Raw genomic sequence first — 23,358 nt, forward strand, 5'->3', positions numbered from 1 at the left:
GAGCCCGTGTCACGGTTGCGCCTGTGAGAGCTCTGGTATTCCTGCAGACCAGTTTCGACATTGATGGATTTGTTCACCAGAGTGGCGAAATCAGCAAAGTCATGCACTAGAAGTGCGAGTTTGATGTCAGCTTGAAGGCCATCCCGGAACTTCTCCTGTCTGCGTGCATCCGTTGCAATGTCCTCTTCAGCATAGCGGGACAAGTCCAAAAACTCCCGCTGATAAGCTTCCATAGTTTTGTTGCCTTGGGTGAGGTTGCGGAACTCACGCTTCTTCCGGTCCATGACTCCCTGAGGAATGAAGCGAGCACGGAAGGCAGCTTGGAAGTCTGGCCAGGTGATGATTGTTCCAGCTGGCAGAGTACGCCTGTGGCTGTCCCACCATTGAGCTGCGGGTCCTTTCAGGAAGAAGGAAGCAAAGGTGACATAGCTGGCAGGGGCTACATCAGCAGACTCCATCTCATAGGTGATGTCACGGAGCCAGTCATCAGCATCCAGAGGCTGAGTTGAGCTGCGGTACACAGTTGGGTTCAGGCGCATGAAATCCTGCAGAGTTACGGGGGTTGGCTGCTGGTTCATATTGGGGCGAGGAAACTGAGCCATCACATTCTCCATGAACTGGCGATTCATCTCAAGCTGTTGGATCATACCAGCCATGTACTCAGGCGGTGGTGGGAGGTTGCCACCACGCCCACGACCACCTGGTCTAACCATCCTGCTAATATATAACAGGGGTAGTTCAGCATCGAGAAATTTGCAAAGACAAAAATCATTCATGATGAAACATGCACAACGAAAGCAACACGATAGATACTACATAGTAGTCGGCATATCTTACAAAAGAGATCATGCATAGAGTTCGGTACACAGAGTTTGGTACATAGACTAAGACATCATAGGCGGCACGCAGGCTCGCGGCGAATACATCTAACACTAACAAGCAAGTCTGCATCAGTCCCACGCGGTACTGCGGAGGTAGGTGTAGCCCGACAGCTGGTAGTGACGCGAAGGGAAGACCTCCACGCGAGTAGCCTGGGGTCTGCGGATACTCTGGTGCGGAACCCGATGCGCAGGTGGCAGGGGAGGACCAAGTGCAGGAGAGTAGCCTCCCACATCTGGCCAGCCGACGCCCTGGGGCATCACGGTCCTGGCAGGGTAGATCGCAGAACACGACAGATCACCAGATCGGACAGAGGGGTGCAATAGCGTTAGAGCACGATACAGGTGCTGACGGGTGGTGTACAACTCGTGGCGAAGAGCTCGGTTAGCTCTATCCAGCCCATCAGCATGCAGAACCAGGTTCTGATGGTAGAAGGGCTCTCGGGCGACAGTGGAGTAGGCCGCAGTGTAGTAACCCTCCGCACCAACATCGGATGCGATAGCAATGTGCCTGAAGGGGGAGGTGTCCAACTCCTGATACTCTCCACGAAGACGTGTCAGAGCAGCATAAGCAGCATCGTGGACCGCCATATCGATAGTCACTCCAACACCATGAGCAGTGTGCAGCACAGTAGTGGAGTCATACTCCCGAGAGTAGAGGTGGACGATGGCACGGTACTGCTCCTGGTTGAAGTCCTGATACTCCTCATAGACGGTGTACTCAGGGTGCCAGCGATAACCCAGATAGGTCATCATCTCAACCAACACAGCAGGTGATCCTGAGGCACCAATGGCCGTCGTGTGGCACACGACCTGCCTCGTGGGTTCCATCTGAAAACAAAGATGTTTTCACAGGAGTCAAATGACAATGTGGATAATGTTCAAATACTACTCTAAAGAATAACTAGGGCTTATCCAACTTTGGGTGAACATGGTCACGGGATCCTAGTGTTAGAGTTAGTAAAATCGTTTAACCCGAGTAGGAGAGAGTTCAGAGTCCCAGAGTAAGGATCGAGGAGTAAAAGATCCTAATACCACCCAGATGGCGACGTGGGCCCGTAAGGCAAGCAGCCATGTTAGTAAAAGTTTTGTAATGTCTAGACTCAACTTCGGCCAAGGAGCGTGGAAGGGGGATTCCTACAGGCAGTCGGCTCTGATACCAACTTGTGACGCCCCCGATTCAATCGTACACTAATCATACACGCAAACGTGTATGATCAAGATCAGGGACTCACGGGAAGATATCACAACACAACTCTTCAAATAAAATAAGTCATACAAGCATCATATTACAAGCCAGGGGCCTCGAGGGCTCGAATACAAGAGCTCGATCATAGACGAGTCGGCGGAAGCAACAATATCTGAGTACAGACATAAGTTAAACAAGTTTGCCTTAAGAAGGCTAGCACAAACTGGGATACAGATCGGAAGAGGCGCAGGCCTCCTGCTAGGGATCCTCCTAAACTACTCCTGGTCGTCGTCAGCGGGTAGTACATAGTAGTAGGCACCTCCGGTGTAGTAGGAGTCGTCGTCGACAGTGGCGTCTGGATCCTGGGCTCCAACATCTGGTTGCGACAACCAGGTAGAAGGGATAGGGGGAAAAGAGGGAGAAAGCAACCGTGAGTAATCATCCAAAGTACTCGCAAGCAAGGAGCTATACTACCTATGTATGCATTGGTATCAACTGGAATAAGGCTATTATATATGGACTAGACTGCAGAAAGCCGGAATAAGAGGGGGATAGCTAGTCCTTTCGAAGACTACGCTTCTGACAGCCTCCGTCTTGCAGCATGTAGAAGAGAGTAGACTGAAGACCTCCAAGTAGCATCGTATAGCATAATCCTAACCGATGATCCTCCCCTCGTCGCCCTGTGAGAGAGCGATCACCGGTTGTATCTGGCACTTGGAAGGGTGTGTTTTATTAAGTATCCGGTTCTAGTTGTCATAAGGTCAAGGTACAACTCCAAGTCGTCCTGTTACCGAAGATCACGGCTATTCGAATAGATTAACTTCCCTGCAGGGGTGCACCACATAACCCAACACGCTCGATCCCATTTGGCCGGCCACACTTTTCTGGGTCATGCCCGGCCTCGGAAGATCAACACGTCACAGCCCTACCTAGGCACAACAGAGAGGTCAGCACGCCGGTCTAATCCTATGGCGCAGGGGTCTGGGCCCATCGCCCATTGCACACCTGCATGTTGCGAGGGCGGCCGGAAGCAGACCTAGCCTAGTAGGCTTTCCAGTCCAATCCGGCGCGCGCCGCTCAGTCGCTGACGTCACAAAGGCTTCGGCTGATACCACGACGTCGAGTTCCCATAACTGTCCCCGCGTAGATGGTTAGTGCGTATAAGCCAGTGTCCAGACTCAGATCAAATACCAAGATCTCGTTAAACGTGTTAAGTATCCACGAACGCCGACCAGGGCCAGGCCCACCTCTCTCCTAGGTGGTCTCAACCTGCCCTGTCGCTTCGCCACAAAGATCCACAAAGAGGGCCGTCGGGAAAGTATGTCCTTCGAGCCCCCAATTCGTGAATCAACTGCGGGTACTCCTCGAGCCAACCCGACTTTGGTCATCACATGTATCATGTATAAAGTATATAGTATATACCCGTGATCACCTCCCGAGTGATCACGGCCCGATAGTATAGCATGGCAGACGGATAAGAGTGTAGGGCCACTGATGGAACACTAGCATCCTATACTAAGCAGTAGGATAGCAGGTAAAGGTAACAACAGAAGTAGCAAGGACAGGCTATGCAGCAGTATAGGATTAACCGAAAGCAGTAATATGCTACACTACTCTAATGCAAGAAGTATAGAGAAGAATAGGCGATATCTGGTGATCAAGGGGGGGGGGCTTGCCTGGTTGCTCTGGCAAGAGAGAGGGGTCGTCAACACCGTAGTCGTACTGGGTAGCAGCGGCGTCGGTCTCGGTGTCTAGCGAGGGAAGAGGGGGAAGAAACAATAAATGTAATGCAAACAAATGCATGACGATGCATGACATGACAAAGCGTGGTGCTAGGTGTGCCCTAACGCGGTACGAGGTGTTACCGGTGAAGGGGGAAAACATCCGGGAAAGTATCCCTGGTGTTTCGCGTTTTCGGGCAAAGTAGTCGGAGGGGGAAAGTTACGAGTTCGATAGGTTAGGGAGGTGTGGCGAACGAACGGGTTGCGTATCCAGAATCGTCTCGTCGTTCTGAGCAACTTTCATGTACAAAGTATTTTCATCCGAGTTACGGATTAAAAGATATGATTTTCTAAAGATTTAAATCATTTTCTGATTTTAATTATATATTTAATTCCAACATTATCCAAAACAGTATGTGGTGACGTAGGCATGACATCAGAGTGATGTCAGCAGGTCAACTGGTCGGTTGACCAGTCAAACCAGACAGGTGGGTCCAGTGGGACCCACATGTCATTGTCAGGGGCATTAACAGGGGGTTTAGACTAACTAAACAGGTTAATTAGAGGGTGGGACCCAGCAGTTAGTGAGAGATTAGGGTTTTAATTAGCTAACTATTTAGTTAACCAATTATTCTTTTTATTTATTTCATTTATTGAAGTGGGGCCTATAGGTCTGTGAGATAGGGGCGGCCCAGTCAGCAGTTGACCCAGTCAACAGGTCAACAGGGGGTTCTGGGCCCACCAGTCAGTGGCCCAGGTGGTGGGACCCGCGGTGCCAGGTCAGCAGGGCCGGCCCTCGCCGCCGGTGACTAAAAGCACGGCGCAGACCCGCCGGAGTTCGCCGAAAATTGCGCACAGGGCACGGATCCGCGCGCGCCTGGGCTCGTTCGAACAAGCGCGCAGAGGCGCACCTAGTGGGGGCGGTGCCGTGGCCGGAGGAGGGCCACAGCGTCACCGGTGACGAGCGGGGTGGACGCCGGCGTTCGGCCGCGAGAGGGAAACGGCGCTGCGGCACGGCAGCAAGTACCCTAAACGGCCAGGAGGCCTCTACGGGCGCGTGCGAGCACGACAGACATGAGCCCGGGACCAAATGGTCACCGGACGGCTGCCGGCGACGGGTGCGTGCGGCGATGCGTTCGGGCGTTCATTGAGCTAGGGGCTAGCGGCCACGGAGCAGTGCGCGAGCGGGTGCGTTGGGTTCCTGGGGGCACCAGGAACAAGATGCCGTGCTCAGGCGAGCACGACGGAGAGTACGGCCACGGTGGCGAGGCGATCCGCGGCGACGGGCTCTCGGGTACTTCGACGGCAGCTGGCTAGGGCGCACGAGAGAGAGAGAGAGAGGAGGGAGAAGGGGCTCACCGAGCGGCGCACACGGTGGCCCTTGGGGGTTTAGTAGCTGCAGGGGCGCGACCGGAGTCGGTGAAGAACGGCGGCGGAGTTTGTCGGAGCAGAGGAAGAAGAAGGCGGCGTCGAGGCGTTGCGGTGGCTCCGGTCTCCAAGGGGGAGCACCAGTCGAAGCGGCGGACGACGGCGGCCCTTGGAGACACCGTGGGGCGGCGAGGTGGGCACGGTGGCCGTGGCTAGGCCGGAGCCATGGCGGCGGTGGCGCTCGGTTACAGAGGGGGACAAGGGGGAAGCGTGGTGGATCTGAGGGGGGAAGGCGCGGGGACCGAGGGGAGAGTGGGGCGAGTGGGAGGAGAGACCGAGGGGGCGCGGCGTGGCGACCTTATCCCCTCGTCGTCGCCGGTGAGAGGGTGAGGCGGGGACTTGCCCCTGTTCCGACCCGGGTCAGGGGAACAGGGAAGGGAGGCGGCAGGGGGAGGCGGGCCGGTTCGGCCGGATGGGCCAGGTGGGTTAGCTGGGCCAGATGGCCCAGGGGGGTTTGGGGGGTTTTCCTTTCTTTTTTTCTTTTTTTTCTTTTCTGTTTTATTTCATTTTAAAGTATTTAGTCTTTTACTAAAAATGTGTTTTCTGCACCATAATTACCTTTGTAATATTTGGCGTCCACCGAACATTTTTGTTTCAATTTGGAAAACTTTTATTGTCGACTTTAATTTTAAGTTTGAATTTGACGCGTTTTCGAATTATCCCGAGATTAGTAACAGTAATCGCAGATGACATGGCATCATTAGGAGAGTTTTACTGTAGCCAAATTATCCGGGCGTTACATCAACCTTCCTCCATCACCAATTTCATGATGCTCACCACCGTGCGTGAGTAACTCCATCGCAGGCTTGCTGGACGGTGAAGGGTTGGATGAGATTTATCGTGTAATCGAGTTAGTTTTGTTAGGGTTTGATCCCTAATATCCATTATGTTCTGAGATTGATGTTGCTATGACTTCGCTATGCTTAATGCTTGTCCCTAGGGCCCGAGTGCCATGATTTCAGATCCGAACCTATTATGTTTTCACGAATATATGTGAGTTCTTGATCCTATCTTGCAAGTCTATAGTCACCTATTATGTGTTATGATCCGTTAACCCCGAAGTGACAATAATCGGGATACTTACCGGTGATGACCGTAGTTTGAGGAGTTCATGTATTCACTAAGTGTTAATGCTTTGGTCCGGTACTCTATTAAAAGGAGGCCTTAATATCCCTTAGTTTCCAATAGGACCCCGGTGCCGCGGGAGGGTAGGACAAAAGATGTCATGCAAGTTCTTTTCCATAAGCACGTATGACTATATTCAGAATACATGCCTACATTACATGGATGAACTGGAGCTAGTTCTGTGTCACCCTATGTTATAACTGTTGCATGAGGAATCTCATCCGACATAATTACCCATCACTGACCCATTGCCTACGAGCTTTTCACATATTGATCTTTGCTTAGTTACTTTTTCCGTTGCTACTGGTACAATCACTACAAAAACTATAACTATTACCTTTGCCACCATTACCGTTACTTCCATATTACTTTGCCACTAAATACTTTGCTGCAGATATTAAGTCTTTCAGGTGCGGTTGAATTGGCAACTCAACTGTTAATACCTGAGAATATTCTTTGGCTCCCCTTGTGTCGAATCAATAAATTTGGGTTGAATACTCTACCCTCAAAAATTGTTGCGATCCCCTATACTTGTGGGTTATCAATGACCGCTTTATCTCTTCAATCCTAGCAGGCAGAACAAGAAGTTTCTTCAAGACGTCACTCAACAGAGTGGGGGCCTGATTAGTTGGAGAAATCGTGGCCAGCATGCACTGAGTTCCGGTATATAGCTGTTCAACAAGTGTATATACGGCTTTAAGCTTCACCAGCATGTCTTGACCAAGATTGCTGCTCCTAGGACCTGTGTAATAATTGCGGATTGATCAACGGTGGTTTATGACATGAAAGAAAAGACTTGATTATGATGCTAGTACTGTTATTTACCAAAGATAGCAGAAATCATCTAGGAGACACGGTGTTTTAAGCCGGTAAGCTCAGTGGTTATCTCTTGAAGAGAAGTTTCAGATTTTTTAGCCCGCTGTATCAGAGCAGTCCTCTCCTCAGCCCAGGCGGTTCTTTCAACATCAAAACTGGTCTTCAGTTTTTCTGTCTCGGCCAGACTAAAATTAAATTTTGAGTCGGCCTTCCGGGTCTCAAATTCTTGATGTTCAAGACGGGCTTTCGCGTCAGCCAATTGTGATTCCAGTTGAGCAGTGGTGTCCTGTACATGCACAAATTTGCAAATCATGTTCATATCCGGGTCACATGAATAAAAGTCCCAAGCCTTTTGCAAGCAACAACACTTGGCACTTGGGGGCTAATGCGTACCCAAAAAATTCTTCATACAACGGCTCATATGAATAAGTCCCAAGCACTTTGCAAGCAAGCATACTTGGCACTTGGGGGCTAATGCATATTGCTCGCATTTCATTACTACTTTATGATGACCTAGTTGGGCCGCAAACGACCACAGCCGGCTCATGGGGGCTACACGAGTAAGCTTTGATTTTATAAACAATGATGAACAAGTACCGGTTCATTCATGCTGATTAAACCGGCCCTTGGGGGCTACGGATGCAATGTTAATCGTTAAAGGTCCGGTTTAACTACGACGGTGACAGCCGGCCTTTGAAGGATTCTACTAAAGATGCTTTTTATACTCATGGCTATTCTAAGTTTACAACATATTCAATCTTATCATACGCATTAGACTTGGGGGCTGACAGTATATGCATAATGTATCAAGACGGAGTTCATACCTCATATTTCTGATGCATCTGCTTCACCATGTCAATTTCAAGATCGCGGCTGGTATGCACTTGGTTGAGATAACCAGAGAGTACTTCACTGATGTTTAATTGAGAATAATTGGCGATATCAAATCTCACTTTCCGCCTTTCAATGAATTCCTCTTTGGCGGAGTGCTTGGCCAAGACAGTAGGTTGTCCCGGTTCTTTGAAGCCGGTGCCAGTGATCACAACACTGTCGGCATGTGTTCCTGACGGCTTAATTGGGCTTGATGATTCAGTGCTCAAAGGATCTAGGTTTGTATGGTCACTGGAGAGGTCAGGAATTTCTGGTGGAACATCATGGACAGGATCTTGGGGTTGTGGCACGGAGGTGTCAGATGCTGGAATTTGTTGTTCCGGTTCATGGACTTTGGGGTCTTCAGACGGATTGATCACCTTTGCCTTCTTGCTAGGCTTTGCTTGTCCACTGCACAGGTTATGAGAGGTCAGTACAAGTATAAGAGCATAAGGAGGTAGAGAATAAAAAGTAATTGTTGTTACCCAGGGGCAGTTTTGAAAGCGGGCAGCTGGGTCTGTGATGAGTCGCCGAAGGAAGAGCGAGAAGTCTCCTGATAGTTTGAATCGGAAGAATTAAGTGGCTAGCGAATGAGACCCGTTAGTGGATAAAAAGAGTTTAAATTTGGAAGGACCTCGTTTCGACGTTCCCGACTCAGAACTGTCGTCTAGTCCAAGCATCTCGGAAGCAGTTAATTTCTTCTTATTCTTCTTGGTGGCTTTCGTTTTGGCCCTGGCTTTCTTGGTAGCTTCGTGGTCATACTCCTTGTTCCAAAAATCGGATTCAGCCTGTGAAAATCATCAAAGTTGAGTTAATGGAACATTTGAGTAGTAAGGTGAAGTAAGTGATTTAGAGACTCACATCTGGTGGCGGGTTAAGTTTGCAGAAAGGGTTCAGTCCCACTTTGCTGCAGCTTCCCAGGCTCTCGTTCAAAAGGGTCTTTGTCATTTCATTGACTGCATCATTAGTTAGGCACACGGAGCTGTGGCGCAGTGGATCTTTTGCACCACCCCTGTAAGTGCACATTAAGCCATACCGGCGGCTCAAGGGTATGATTCGGCAAGAAACCCAACACCGAACCAAATCAATACTGGTTAACCCATTTCCTAGCAGGGCCTTGACCTTTGCAATACTGGGTGCAAGCTTTGCACGTTCAGCGTGGTGAGCTTTTTGGGAAGATGATGCTTTGGGTCGAGCCGTTGGACACGATAACCTGGCAGTGGATTTTCATCAGCCGGAGAAGTATCTTTGCAATAGAACCATGCTTGGTTCCAATCTTTGGGGTGACTCGGCAGGCGAGCATAGGGGAAGATAGCATCTCTTCTTCGTTGAATTGAGACCCCGCCAAGTTCTAAGCTGGGTCCGTTGGTAAACTCGTTTTGCCGGTTCAGGTAAAAATATTCCCTGAAGAGTTCAACACTGGGTTCTTCTTGAAGGTACACTTCACAGAAAACTTGAAAATTACAGATGTTTGACACGGAATTGGGTCCGATGTCTTGAGGATGGAGTTGAAAGAAGTGCATAACGTCTTGATTTTTTTGGAACCGGGCGGTTAGAAGCCCCGATTCATGTGATCAGTAAAAACAATGACCTCACCATCCTTTGGCTGAGGTCTTTCTTCGCCTGGTTTGGGGGCGCACCAATGCATGATATTTTTTGCTGGTAAATAGCCGATTTTGACAAAATCTTTGAGCGTGTCTTCGGTAACAATAGAGGGAACCCAATTACATGAAGTGACTGTCTTCGGCATTGTGAAGGAAGAAGCCTAAAAGAAAGAAAATTTGCCGGTTGAATTTGATTCGTTAAGCCAGAGGTAAACACTGCAGTATATATCTAGATTGGCGGCTTAAATGGGGCCTAATGACATATGGCTAGTTATAACCGGTGATGTAAGCCGCCGTGACAATATGGATATTTAAGATCTATCAAGAGTAAATTCTGCTAAGTGTTGGACAAACAGGTTTTATACATTGGTGCAGTCGATTTTGGATCTGACGATGTTCGGAAAAGAAAGATAAAATCAAAGTCTAATATCACAGCGGCCAAGGAACTAGCGTATTGGCAAGATTTCTGCGTCTAAGAAGCATATTTGGTGATTAAAGGAAGGTACAAAAACATATTCTGCATGTTTTAGGTGTTACCTTTGGATCAAAATAAAGATTAAACAGAGATAAGGTGAAGAACGACGACGAACTCCCAAGAACTTCAGAAACCTTAATGGAGATCGACAGTGTGGAAAGTGATGTGCTTACTAGGTTTGTTGAACAACGGAGAGGTGCCGCAGTTCTCTGGATTCGTTCAGGTCGATGCAGCGGCCGGAGTTGAGGAAGCTGACGAGCTCGGCGGCAGCGGTGCTCAGGTGTGCAGATGCGTCGCGAAGAGAGAGGTTGAAGATGAGAAGGAGAAGGGGGGAAATGAAAAGGCTGACTGACCCTATCTATAAGGAAAGGAGTAACAGGCGGGCGCGAAAATCGAGGAGGCCAAAGAATGATTATCTAGCCGCTCGGACGCCTCAATCTTCGGGGTGGTTATTAAAGATAAGGATCTATTAAGATATGCTGGGTATTGTGTGAAATTAATGGCAGATGATGTCATGGAGGGTTACAATATCTTGCAAGAACAAGCGGAGAAGGATTTTTCCTAAGTGTTGAAGATTGATATGAACAAGTTCAAATCAACCTAGGGCCTAATGTTGGGGATATAACTATCGGGTATGACCCGTCCAGGAGGGGCCGGGTTATACCAATGGTGATTCATCATCACGAAGCCCATGAAGATGTCGAAGATGACGGTTCAGGATGAAGACTTACTAAAAGGCTCAAAGACCAGAGGCGGCTTAAGGCCCACAAGTGTAAACCGCCATGTATGTATGACTTGTATCGTAAGGCAAGTGTAGTTAGTCACCGAGCCGGACACGTTGTTTATGAGCCAGCCAGTACTCTGTAAGCCGCTGGGCGTCAACCTGTGTATGTAAAGGGACGATCCGACGGCGGCTTAGGGACAAGAAACAACATATCGAAAGCTAGGTCAAGCGTATTCGCTCCCTGGTAATCGAGACATAAGCAATACCACCTCAAACTGGATTAGGCCTTTACCTTCACCGCAAGGGGCCGAACCAGTATAAATTCCTTGTGTCCTTTGTCCCGTTTAACCCCTTTAAGTTAACCCTGTTGTGATGGCTCCACGACTAAGTCCTTCTGCTAGGACATCTGCCGTGACAATTCCACGACAGGACCCGTGAGCCAAAGGTTCACTAGTGACATCTCTCTCGAAAGCAGGTAATGGTATGAACAAATTACTGTTTGGTAATTGGCATAATAGTGGCAATTTATAACCATGGTCATTCATGGCATAATCTACTATAGGCATTACGTTCGTGAGAATTAGACTGTTAGTCCAACTGCATATAGTACTATTACTCCATCCTAAGACCGCAATCCAGCATGCATCTCAAAGTATTAAGTTTATAAGAAACAAAGTAACAAAATAAGCAAGATGACATAACGTAGACAAGAAGAAATCTACCAACAAGATTAAACCATGTTGTTTTATCCTTAATGTCAACAATAGAAAGGCGTGTCTCCTCCACGTCTCCGCCTCGATCCCCTCATCTCCCCCCCCATTCGGTGACGTCATCGGGGTCAATGGAGTGGGGAATCACGCCTTTTCAGTTTTCTTAGTTCTTGTAGGTCCTTTGTTTTCATTATAGTTGTTTCCCTGACGAAATCGATAAGATGGTAGCGATGACGACGTGTTGAAATGAGGTCTCTCTGGCCTCTTCCTTACATCATGATGTTCCATCCAGCGCCGATGAATTGCTTGTGGGATTGGTGTTCTGAGTTCTACTTCCTCCGTTTCGAATTACTTGTCACAAGTATGGATGTATCTAGATGTATTTTAGTTCTAGATACATTGATTTCTACGACGAGTAATTTGGAACGGAGGGAGTATTAGCTCTCTTGAGATGTCATAAGTTGATATACTTCCTCCATTCAAATGAATAACACGCGTATGCTTTTTAAAATTCAACTTCGACGGTAAATTAGATCAATAGTATATATTTTGATGACTTAAAACTAGACCATTGAAACTTCTTTTGGTTTCTCCAGACCTGTTGACTCGAAATAAAAAAATAAAATAAAAAATCCACCCAATTCTGTGCTAGGCCTTCATCGGACGCACAAAGACTCAAATAGCCTTCCCCCTTTTCACCGGTCATGACTTGTGAGCTTTGACGAGGTGGTGGATGGAATGGCCTCGCCGTCGTCCCCTAGCCGCCGGCTCGCCGGATCCCTAATCCTGCGGCCAGGCGCGGAGGGGTCTCTGATCCCGGGGCTCCCGGACGACGTCGCGGCCGTCATCCTCTGCCTGCTCACGTTCCCCGACCAGTCCCGCCTCCGCGCCACCTCCCGCGCGTGGCGGCTCCTCCTCTCCGCCGCGACGCTTCTCCCGCTCCGCCGCAGCCTCCGCCTGCCTTCCCGCCACCTCGTATGCCTTTTCCCCACCGACCCATCCCTCGCCTCCCCCATCCTGCTCGACCCTGCTGCCCCCACCGCCTGGTGGCCCCTCCCGCCGATCCCCTGCTCGCCGCAGCTATACGGCCTCGCCAATTTCGCCGCAATCGCCGTCGGGAGCCACCTCTACGTCCTCGGCGGTTCTCACTTCGACGCCCGGAGTTATCCCCTTGGCCACCCCTCACCCTCCGCCGCCGCCTACCGACTCGACCTCGCCCTCTCTCGCCACCGCTGGGAGCGCCTCCCGGACATGCACATCCCGCGCGGGAGCTTCGCCTGCGCTCCCGCGCCCGGCGGCGGGGTCGTCGTCGCAGGCGGCGGGTCCAGGCACCCGACGCTCCCCTCCTCTGGCAGCCGCACAAGCAGCACCGAGTGGTACGACGCCGCCACGCGTACCTGGCACATGGCCACGGCGATGCCCCGGGAGAGGGCCGGGTGCGTGGGATTCGTGGCGCACGGGGCAGGGGGTGTGGGAGAGGATGAATTCTGGGTGATGGGCGGGTACGACAGGTATACCACAGTGGGGGGAGTGGTGCCGAATGACCTCTACTGCCGGGACGCCATGGCGCTCGGACTGTGGAGCGGCAAGTGGAGGGAGATTGGGGATATGTGGGTGGAAGGGGAGAGACGTCGACTCGGACCGGTGGCCGCCATCTCTGCAGAGGATGGGAAGGTTACAGATGTGTTCATGCTCGACGGAGACGATATCTTCAGGTCAGGCAATTTATCTCCGATTTGCTTGTAATTTGCCACAACATTAAGTATACACTATCCTGTTTGTCTTGCTTCAGTTTACAGTTTATAGTTCGTATTATTGTGTTATTGTTTCCTTAATGCGTGGTTCAATTATTTGTAATTAATATAGTTTGTTTTTCTAGATGGTGATTGAGTATACATGTCTGCCCATTTCGCTGTAGTGATCAAATTTACTAGTTAATCTCGCGTGATTCATCAATGAAGAGTTTGGACAGATACATAGTTGTTATTGTTTCATCTTGTTCTTCTATTTGGCCGTGCAATTAGTTTATTTTGGTAAGATTTACATGTGGGGGGAAATGAAGGAACAATGGGAAGCAGCTTTTCTCTTTAATTAGTTCAGCTCCCTTGTGCAGTGTCTCTCTTTGTGCTGGGTATGTGACGGTTTTGAGGACAGACTAGTGCTTCTTATCCATATAAAACGCAATTAACATGTTTGTAACATGAAAGAATACCTTGGCACTTCTCACTCCCTTTTGTACTTTCACAACTTGTTCTTAACATTGACACACATTGTCTTCTGCTCTTGCTTTGTATGAGACTTAGATCACCATGTGCACACTATCTTGTTACTCGGTTTTAAGCCAACCTGAATGATGTTCTGACTCAATGTATTGGAAGGCAGCAAATATCGGCTTTGATGGGTTGTCCTCATCCTATGCTTATTAATGCCTGCTGTTCGCAATGATAAAATACTTGCAACCTGGGGTCTGACCAATAATTTAAGGGTCAAAGTTTTACTGAAAGGCTTTTGGTGTGACATTGGCATATCATTTTATTTGATTTTCAACTTGTTTTTATCAACTGCTATGAGATGGTTTCCATCCTGTAAATGTATACAACTTAAAACTGGAACTTGCTTGAACAGGTACTAAATTTCTTCTGTAATCTACAAGTACCTATATACCAGTGTGTTATGAATTTGGAATAGTAGCATAACATTTGTGAAGATTTTACTTTTGTTATTATGTCTCTAAAATCTGTTAAATTTAATGGCACTTCCCTTATGCATTGTGTTCCAGTTCATTCACTAGATGACAAAATGGCAAACACCGCGAGCACTGAACTAAAAATGAATCAGATTATTTAGAACTTTGGGGAGTGCCAGCCTAACTTGCACACTAAGTTTGCATCAGATGATTTTCATGTTACTCCCTCCGTCCCATAATATAAGAAGTTTTTTGACACTACACTAGTGCCAAAAAATGTCTTACATTATGGGACAGAGGGAGTAGAAGATAACATAGTCTTGTCTAGTTGTCTGTGTTAGCACAACTCCAAACAACAATCCCAAGGGACCCCAAGAATTCTCGGTATAATCTTATTCCAACCCCCAATCCCCAATTGAACGTGCTTCAAAGATTTGTTCCACTTTTGGAAAGACCTTGCTTTATGTCTCTAGATCTTGATTTTTCATATATAAACATGACTAACCTATCTCCCTTGTAAAGGATTTCTCCATAATGACCACTAACAGTTGCTCCTGTAGCGGCCAGATAAGATTTAGCTGTTCTTATAACAAAGGAAGCCATATTTACAATGAAAATTTGACCAGATTCATAGAAATTTTTATTCACAACTACATAATAGATTATTGCCTTGTTAACATCATATGTTTGATACATGGATACATTGGTGCACATTTTAGCAACTTCCTTCAATGCAGTTGTTTTGGGGGCTTGCTGTGATATTTGTGGATATTCTACCGTCAAATGTTGACGTCCAGTCTGGCTAATTGGTGTTGGCATGCTGTGATAGCAATGAGAGGGATAATCATGGTAGATCGAGAGAATTGGGGGAGAGGATAATTATTACTGCTTGCACGATGAGATTAGAATGCTATTGGATCGCCTAAGTATTCAACTCTGATACGTACTCATCACCATAATGTGATAAGACTTCCATTCAAGTTCGTGTTGTACAGGAGCTTCTAGGCTACAGGGTGTCATTCTTTGGGACCGTGCTAGACATTGCTGACGAAGTATTGTGCCTTCTTATTTTCTCCCGTTGACCCTCCTCTTCGTGTTCGTCCACCAGGACCCCTCTTACAGTAATGGGCCTGGCCGTGTCATATATAAAGAGGGGCCCTCGGGCTAAGGTGGCTTCAGACAGCAAAAATGTGGCTCATTTCTGCGTGTATAGAACTGGCTGGAAGTACCGGGTAAAGCCAATGTCTCGTTAGTATCGTAGTTGACAAATCAGTTCTCAATTGAAAACTGTGCAGAAATGCCAAAGGCACAACTCGGAGGTAGTGGGTGGATTTGCTTGGAAGTACCGAACCTATACTGTGGTCTACTAGAGAAGCAAGTCTAAAACTGTTCAGAAGTGCCGTGTAAAATGTTAGAGCATCTCCTACAGGTGATGTAAAAGCTGGTGCCCAAAAATGGTTTTAGGGCAGGAGAGAGAAGGTTTTTGGGCACCAGAAAATTTTCTGCCGTGACAGTGGTGCCCTAAAAATTTGGCCGTCTTCAACTATCAAACATTTTAAAGCATGTTCAACACAATATATCCAAAACAAATAATATCAAAGTCATGCCAAATTAATCCAAAACAAATAAAACACAAATAGTACTTAATTATTACATAGCTCCACAACATCCAATTCAACACAAATTGTTCATCACACATGACATGAAACATAGAGGTAGGACTAGTCGTCTTGTTGCCCATTCCATGTCCACCACTGCTCGATGAGATCTCTTTGAAGATCTTCGTGAGTATCCGCATCTCAAATGTCATGGTAAACTTGAAGAAAGCGTCGGATATGGTCTTCCCTTCTACGCGGATGCATCGGCTTTCCGATCAATTCATAGGAGTAATCCAAATCTTTCGCATGCTCATGCTCAATGATCATGTTGTACATGATCAGGGCGGCTGTCATAATGTGCCAAAGGATTTCTTGATCCCAAAACATAGCCGGTCCTCGCACAATAGCAAACTGGGCTCGCAAAATCCTGAATGCCCTCTCCACATCTTTCCTAGCAGCTGCTTGAGCATTATGGAATTGAAGTTCTTTCTTACCTTGGGGGCTTATAATTGGCTTCGCAAGGTTGGCTAGTTCCGATATATTCCATCCGCTAGGTAGTAGCCCATGTTGTATGTGAGGCCATTTGCTTGAAACTACGCCGGTGGTGATTCCCCAAAGAGTGGTGATAGATGGAGCACATTGATGTCGTTGCAAGATGTGGGCATCCCAAAATATGCATGCCAAAACCATGTCTCCTGATTGGCCATGGCTTCGTGAATGATGGTGACATCCATCACATGTCTTTTGATCTGTCCATGCCATGCCGCAGGGCAGTTCTTCCACTTCTAGTGCATGCAATCAATTGAGTCGACCATACTGGAAACCTACGTGCTTTTTTCATCTTCAAAAGTCTCCGAGTGTCTTGAGCATTAGGTGCTCTCAGATACTCTGGCCCAAACACTTCAACCACCACCTTTGCAAATTGCTTCACACACTTGATGGAAGTGCTCTCTCCCATTGCCAAGTGATCATCAATCGAATCTGCAGGAATACCATATGCCATCATGCGCAATGCCGCAATCACCTTTTGGATAGTGCTATGTCCAAGATCTCCGATGCAATTCCTCCTTTGCTCAAAGAATTGATCATGTTGCTTCACACAGTTGGCAATGTGGAGGAACAAATCCAGAGCCATCCTGAACCGGCAGTATTGCTCTGGATACACCGGATTTGGACCAAAATAATTAACCATCAATCTATGGTGCCCATATTGCTTCCTCTTACGAATCACCTCATGTCCGACAACAGAACCACCATGCTTTGACTGCTTATTCTTCTCCATGTGCACCATCATGATCAAAGCAATGTCCTCGTCTTCATCCACCCATATTCCTTAAGCATAGATGGCGGGAGTACTTCAAGAAGCTGTTCAATGAAGAGAATGAAAGCTCTACCATTCAACTAGATGATTCTTTTGATGATACCAGCAGGCGTTTTGTGTGGCGAATCCAGAAATTTGAGGTTAGGGAGGCTTTGAAAAGGATGAAAGGAGGCAAGGCGATGGGCCCTGATTGTATCCCCATTGAGGGGTGGAGAGGCCTCGGAGAGATGGAGAGATAGTGATAGTATGGCTAACTAAGCTTTCCAACCTCATTTTTCGGGCAAACAAGATGCCAGAAGAATGGAGGCAGAGTATATTAGTACCAATCTTCAAGAACAAGGGGGATGTTCAAAGTTGTACTAGTTACCGTGGAATTAAGTTGATGAACCATAGAATGAAGCTATGGGAAAGAGTCATTGAGCACCGCTTAAGAAGAATGACAAGTGTGACCAAAAATCAGTTTGGTTTCATGCTTGGGAGGTCAACCATGGAAGCCATTTTCTTGGTACGACAGCTTATGAAGAGATACAGGGAGCAAAAGAAGGACCTACATATGGTGTTCATTGACTTGGAGAAGGCCTATGTTAAGATACTGCGGAATGTCCTGTGGTGGGCCTTGGAGAAACACATAGTCTCAACAAAGTACATTACCCTCATCAAGGACATGTATGATAATGTGGTGACAAGTGTTAGAACAAGTGATGGCGACACCGATGACTTCCCGATTAAAATAGGACTACACCCTGGGTCAGCTTTGAGCCCTTATCTTTTTGCTTTGGTGATGGATGAGGCCACAAGGGACATACAAGGAGATATCTCATGGTGTATGCTCTTTGTGGATGATGTGGTGCTAGTCAATGATAGTCAGATGGGGGTTAATAGAAAGTTAGAGCTATGGAGGCAAACCTTGGAATTGAAAGGTTTTAGGCTTAGTAGAGCTAAAATAGAGTACATGAGGTGCGGTTTCGGTACTACTAGGCATGAGGAGGAGAAGGTTAGCCTTGATGGGCAGTTGGCACCTTAGGAGGACACCTTTCGATATTTGAGGTCATTGCTGCAGAAGGATGGTGATACCGATGAAGATGTGAGCCATCAAATCAAAGCCGGATGGATGAAGTGGCGCCAAGCTTCTGGTGTTCTCTGTGATAAGAGAGTGCCACAAAAGCTAAAAGGTAAGTTCTATAGGACGACGATTTGACACGCAATGTTGTATGACGCTGTGTGTTGGCTGACTAAAAGGTGACATGTTCAACAGTTAGGTGTAGCAGAGATGCGCATGTTGAGATGGATGTGTGGCCACACAAGAAAGGATCGGGTCCAGAATGATGATATACGGGATGAGTTGGGGTAGCACCGATTGAAGAGAAGCTTGTCCAATATCGTCTTAGATGGTTTGGGCATATTCAGTGCATGCCTCCAGAAGCTCCAATGCATAGCGGACTGCAAAAGCGTGCTGATAATGCAAGAGAGGTCGAGGTAGAACATTGGAGGAGTCCGTAAAGAGAGATCTGAAAGACAGCAATATCACCGGAGAACTAGGCATGGATAGGGGTGGGTGGAAGCTAGCTATCCATGTGCCAGAACCATGAGTTGGTTGCGAGATCTTATGGGTTTCAGCTCTAGCCTACCCCAACTTGTTTGGGACTAAAGGCTTTGTTGTTGTTGATAATGATGATGATGTTTGTACAGGGACAGGTATTGATGACTGGGCTGTGTGTCTCCTAACCAAGTGTCTTCCCAAAACCTCGTACGTGGGTCATGCCAACAGAAAACAATCCCCTGCAAAAAAGTCATCCTTGACCCTGACCAAACCTTTCCAAAAAGGCGAGTTCATACTTCATAGCCTTTACTGTCACCTGAGACATTGTTTTCCAGTGTAAGTATTTATTATGTACCAACTGTTTATATACCACCTGAGACACCGAGAAGCTTGTGACATAGAAAGATGCTTCTCCTGAAGAAGAATGCCTTAGTACACCAAACACATGGAGTAATGGAGATTAGGAGAGCATCCGCATGCAGTCACACCCTACTGGAGTGTAGAGAGCTTCACCAAGGCCTGACCAGAGACCGCCCCATGAACGCCGCTGTTGAGTTATATTTATAGCCGTGTATAGCCTTCGTATTTTCCCTGTTGTACAAGGGGCTGTCTGCATATTTTCCTCACATGTATGTTTATATATGCTGGCCTATGGCCCCATGGGAATACAAGTTGCTATTTCCCTAACAACCGCAAACCCACAGATGATAGCAAGAGCTCGATTGGCATTCCCATTGGAAGTACCTTACTTGTATCTGGCATTGTGTTCTCCTTGCGCGTTTGCAACACACAAAATTAAGCATATCTTGGATCGTTAAGAGCAAATGAAAGGACGGTGAATGCTAATAATGGAGGCTGACTGGCAAGCATCTCTTTAGAGGTTCTAAATACAAATGTGTGATCCGTTATAGTCAAATATATGGCGTTATGGTGCTTATCTATATATCTGTGTTGCATTTTTGTTGGACAGTGTTTCTTCAATAGAGTCATGGGGTTTTCATAGCTGCTGTCCTGATCTTATTTTGGACAATCCTGTTTACATTTTGTAGACATGTTACTGATGGCAATTGCAAGTAATTCTCAGTTAAGTGGGTGCACGTTAAATGTACGATTTTGTTGACAAAGAAAGAGTTTGTTGGTCTTGCTAACATATGTTGAGGCGGGGCAATTAGTATACCATAGACAAATACTCCCTCCGTCCCAAAATAAGTGACTCAACTTTGAACTAGCTTTAGTACAAAGTTAGTTTAAAGTCGAGTCACTTATTTTGAGACGGAGGGAGTAATTGATTAGTTAATATTAAACAGTTAACTTTTGCATGCAAATGATACCCGACACTAGTTCTGATAATTATAGCTGCCATATGTGACAGAAAGGTCTAAATGGAATGAACAATATTTTCTGTAACTGGAGATTAACTTGTGCATGGGCAAATACATTCTTGAATAATTTAATGTGCTTCCTTACTTTGTTATTAGGAAGTAAAAGTATCACATTGTGCCAAAAGCTTGTACGCATATAAATTTCATGGATTAAAATATTGTAGAATATTGCTGACTTTCCAATTGTCAAATGTGGCAATGTTTTCTTGAGAGAGATGTTGCAACAGATTTCTTGGGAGAGAAGGGTATAAAAGGTTGTTTGCCATTTGGAACTGCACTGAGTCTACCAAGCAGTGGCCTCAGGCATGCTATATACATAAAGCTGATGCATAAATCCCTCCAACTATCTGGAATGCGTGAGGTTACATACAGTTTGGATTGGTCAATGTGTTATGGCAAATGACCAGTGTTTAGTACTGCCTCCATTCCGAAACATAAGAGGTTTTGGTAGGCTAAACTAGCCTACCAAAAGGTCTTATATTTTGGAATGGAGGTAGTAGTACTGTATTCAGCAAATGCAATTCAAGTGGAGAGTCCAGGGGCCAATTTTGTCTTAAGGGTGGGCTTTTTGTTGCTTTGATCTATGCAAATGTAACTTTTGTATCAAAAGGCTGTAGACTTTAACAAAATTTTATTCCCTGAATTGAAATGCTGACATGAGAGCCAAAATTTACCTTAAAAATATTATTATCAGAATCATGTAGGGTTCTGTCACCTTCTAATATATCAATCTTTCAGTTCTTACTGAAGGGCTTATCCATCTTAGTAGCAAACTGCAAACGTTCGTATAGTTTTCCTTTTTTTTTGTAGAGCATGCGTAAGTTCTTTTACCATTCAGTTTGATTTCATACAATGTTTGTAATATGTCTTATCTGTAACCTGCAAGCCATTCTATCTAGTCAAGTGCATGTATGCCATGTATCTACTTCTGAGTTCTGAATGTTGTTTGGTGCAGGTATGACTTTGCTTCAAACGGGTGGTCGAAGGAGGCTACTTTGAGGAGAAAGATCCCAGAGACTGAGCTGTGTGGCTTCGTATCATTGAACGGTGAACTGCATGTGCTTAAATCTGCCAAACTTCCTGCCGAAACCCTCCATCCTCGGAGGCAGTTAAAGAAGAGGCTGGCTTTGGAGTTTCAGGTTTATAACCCGCTGGTAAGGAAATGGAGAGTGTTCACCACATATCCCCCCGTCAGTGTGCCCATCGATTTCAGAACAGCAGCTCTTTGTACAGTTGAGTTGTAGAGCTGCCGGTGCTCGTCATCTACTGTACAGATTCAGATAGCGGGGGTGCTATCGCTTGCAAATTTACATGTAAATGACGATGAACTTCTAATGATGTCGGTGGATGCCGGAGACTGTTGTGCGTACTTCGCATTGTTAAACTCTTGCAACCGTTTGTATATAAATAATAATACTGAACGGTGCACTATATAAATCAGGCGCTGTGATATGTGGTGTAAGTATGTCCGCATTCAAGGCTTGTAAGTACATTGTTTGGTGAAATCTGCAGTATGTTTCTGGTTGTGAGTTGTGGTGTCCTATTCTTTTTGGATTTTTGATAACTTCTACTCCTCTGTAAAGAAATATTAGAGCATTTAGATCATTATACGGAGGGAGTATGTTTTTCAGATAATTGTGCAAGAGGTTTATCTCACTGAAATTTGGAACTGGGAATAGATAAAATTTGATTAACAGTGTGATGACAATTTAGTTCAAAATGTTCACGTTGACGGGATTTGTTGCTGTGTAAAAAACAATGGGCGATTATGGGGCGTCTTTAGTAACGTGACAGAAAAAGATTAGCGGGGATGACTATCGCGGTCCTACAGTGAAGGTTATTAGAGCATCTTCAACTTGGACCCACATATGTTCGAATGTAATTTTTCAGACATAGTTTGTCATCCAGCGTGGTATCCTATCAGTCTGCAAACTGATATGGATGTCTGTTTGTTTGCAAACTGAAAGCAAACCAGGGGTGCTTAGCTGAAAGCAAACCAGGGGTGCTTAGCGTGAGTCCGGCCATCCGTGTTTGCATGCATGATTGATGGCGAAAGGTGTGTGCGTGCAACCATGCTTGATGGCTGATGGCGGAAGGTGTTGTATGCATGTATGTGTGTGCTTACATGGTTGGGGAAATGTGTGTGTGTCGTGCATGGCGAAATGTGTGTCTGATGGCGGAAGCCAGCGTGAAAATTATTTTTTAGTTACATAAAGCACATTGATGTATATGATTGAATTGGTGTCTCTCTTATTCGTATTTGCGAACTGGTAACTACTGGTCTACGGACAAATTCAGTGTTCTGTTTTGGGGTAAGCTACGAGCGCTCTAAAGCTACGGGCGACTGCTAGCGGGCAGGCCCATTTACCGCGGTAGTCGGCACGCTTGCTTGTAGCTGTCCATCGCTGTAGCTTTACTCAGTTTTTTTCTTCATCTCATTGAGTTTGTTTTTTCATCGCTTTATTTGGTTTCTTTTTTCTCTTCATTTTACTTGGTTTTCTTTGTTTCTCGTTGGCTTTTATTTTTCCTTTGTTATACTTTGGGTTTTCTTTGTTTTCTTTGTTTTCTTTAACTTTTTGCTTTTCTTCTTTGTTTCTTTGTTGTTTTTATCATCATTTCTTAACTCATATAGTCATATCTATTTTTTTATAGCTATACAATGTAAATTTTTACAGCACACAAGAAACATATTTATGATAAATGTTAGACATTTTTCAAGTATGATATTTTTTAAATACATGTTTATGAACACTTTTTCCAATACACGGTATCATTTTTCAAATACTAGCTGTACATTTTTAATGAAAATAAACATCTTCTTAAACTATGCAAACATTTTTTATACATTGTATATATATTTTTGAAAATTCCATGGACATTATTTTTGATACTCGCTATTATTTATTTAAAATTTCATGTATATTTTTAATGCAAATAAAAAAATTAACCCACGCGAACATTTTTGACATTGTATATAATATTTTTTAAATCTCACTAACTTTTTAAAACGCGGTAATATTATCATAAAATGTCATGTACATATTTTAATGGTATGACACATTTTTTTCCATTATGATTTTTATTACATTGTACGCACATATATGTTTCAAAAAATTTGCATACATTTTTTTTGAAATGTGGCAACATTTTTTCATTGCTACAAATATCGTTTTTGTAAGTTATCAGCATTTTTAAAAACTGTGCTGACACATTTTTAAATTTTCTGTTTTTACTTTCTTAAATAAATTTAAGTTTTTGTAATATATCCGTATAAAATATAAATAAAATTTT

The 23,358-nt window shown here is 45.7% G+C and overlaps 1 protein-coding gene across 1 annotated transcript; it reads left to right on the top strand.

The window, feature by feature from the left end:
- Nucleotides 1-12,214: 12,214 nt before the first annotated feature.
- LOC125515791 (F-box/kelch-repeat protein OR23) lies at nt 12,215-21,596 on the top strand. Its single transcript, XM_048681292.1, has 2 exons — nt 12,215-13,255; nt 21,023-21,596. The coding sequence occupies exons 1-2, from the start codon at nt 12,279-12,281 to the stop codon at nt 21,309-21,311; spliced, it is 1,266 nt and encodes a 421-aa protein (XP_048537249.1). The 5' UTR covers nt 12,215-12,278; the 3' UTR covers nt 21,312-21,596.
- Nucleotides 21,597-23,358: the final 1,762 nt, after the last annotated feature.

Source organism: Triticum urartu, chromosome 6 (assembly GCF_003073215.2).
Source record: "Triticum urartu cultivar G1812 chromosome 6, Tu2.1, whole genome shotgun sequence".
Classification (NCBI taxonomy): Eukaryota; Viridiplantae; Streptophyta; class Magnoliopsida; order Poales; family Poaceae; genus Triticum; species Triticum urartu.

What these genes read in the sequence shown, in the direction of transcription:
- LOC125515791 (XM_048681292.1), top strand. Translation starts at nt 12,279, where the DNA reads ATGGCCTCGCCGTCGTCCCCTAGCCGCCGGCTCGCCGGATCCCTAATC. An exon ending in GACGGAGACGATATCTTCAG is followed by an intron (nt 13,256 to 21,022) that starts GTCAGGCAATTT and finishes TGTTTGGTGCAG; the next exon opens with GTATGACTTTGCTTCAAACG.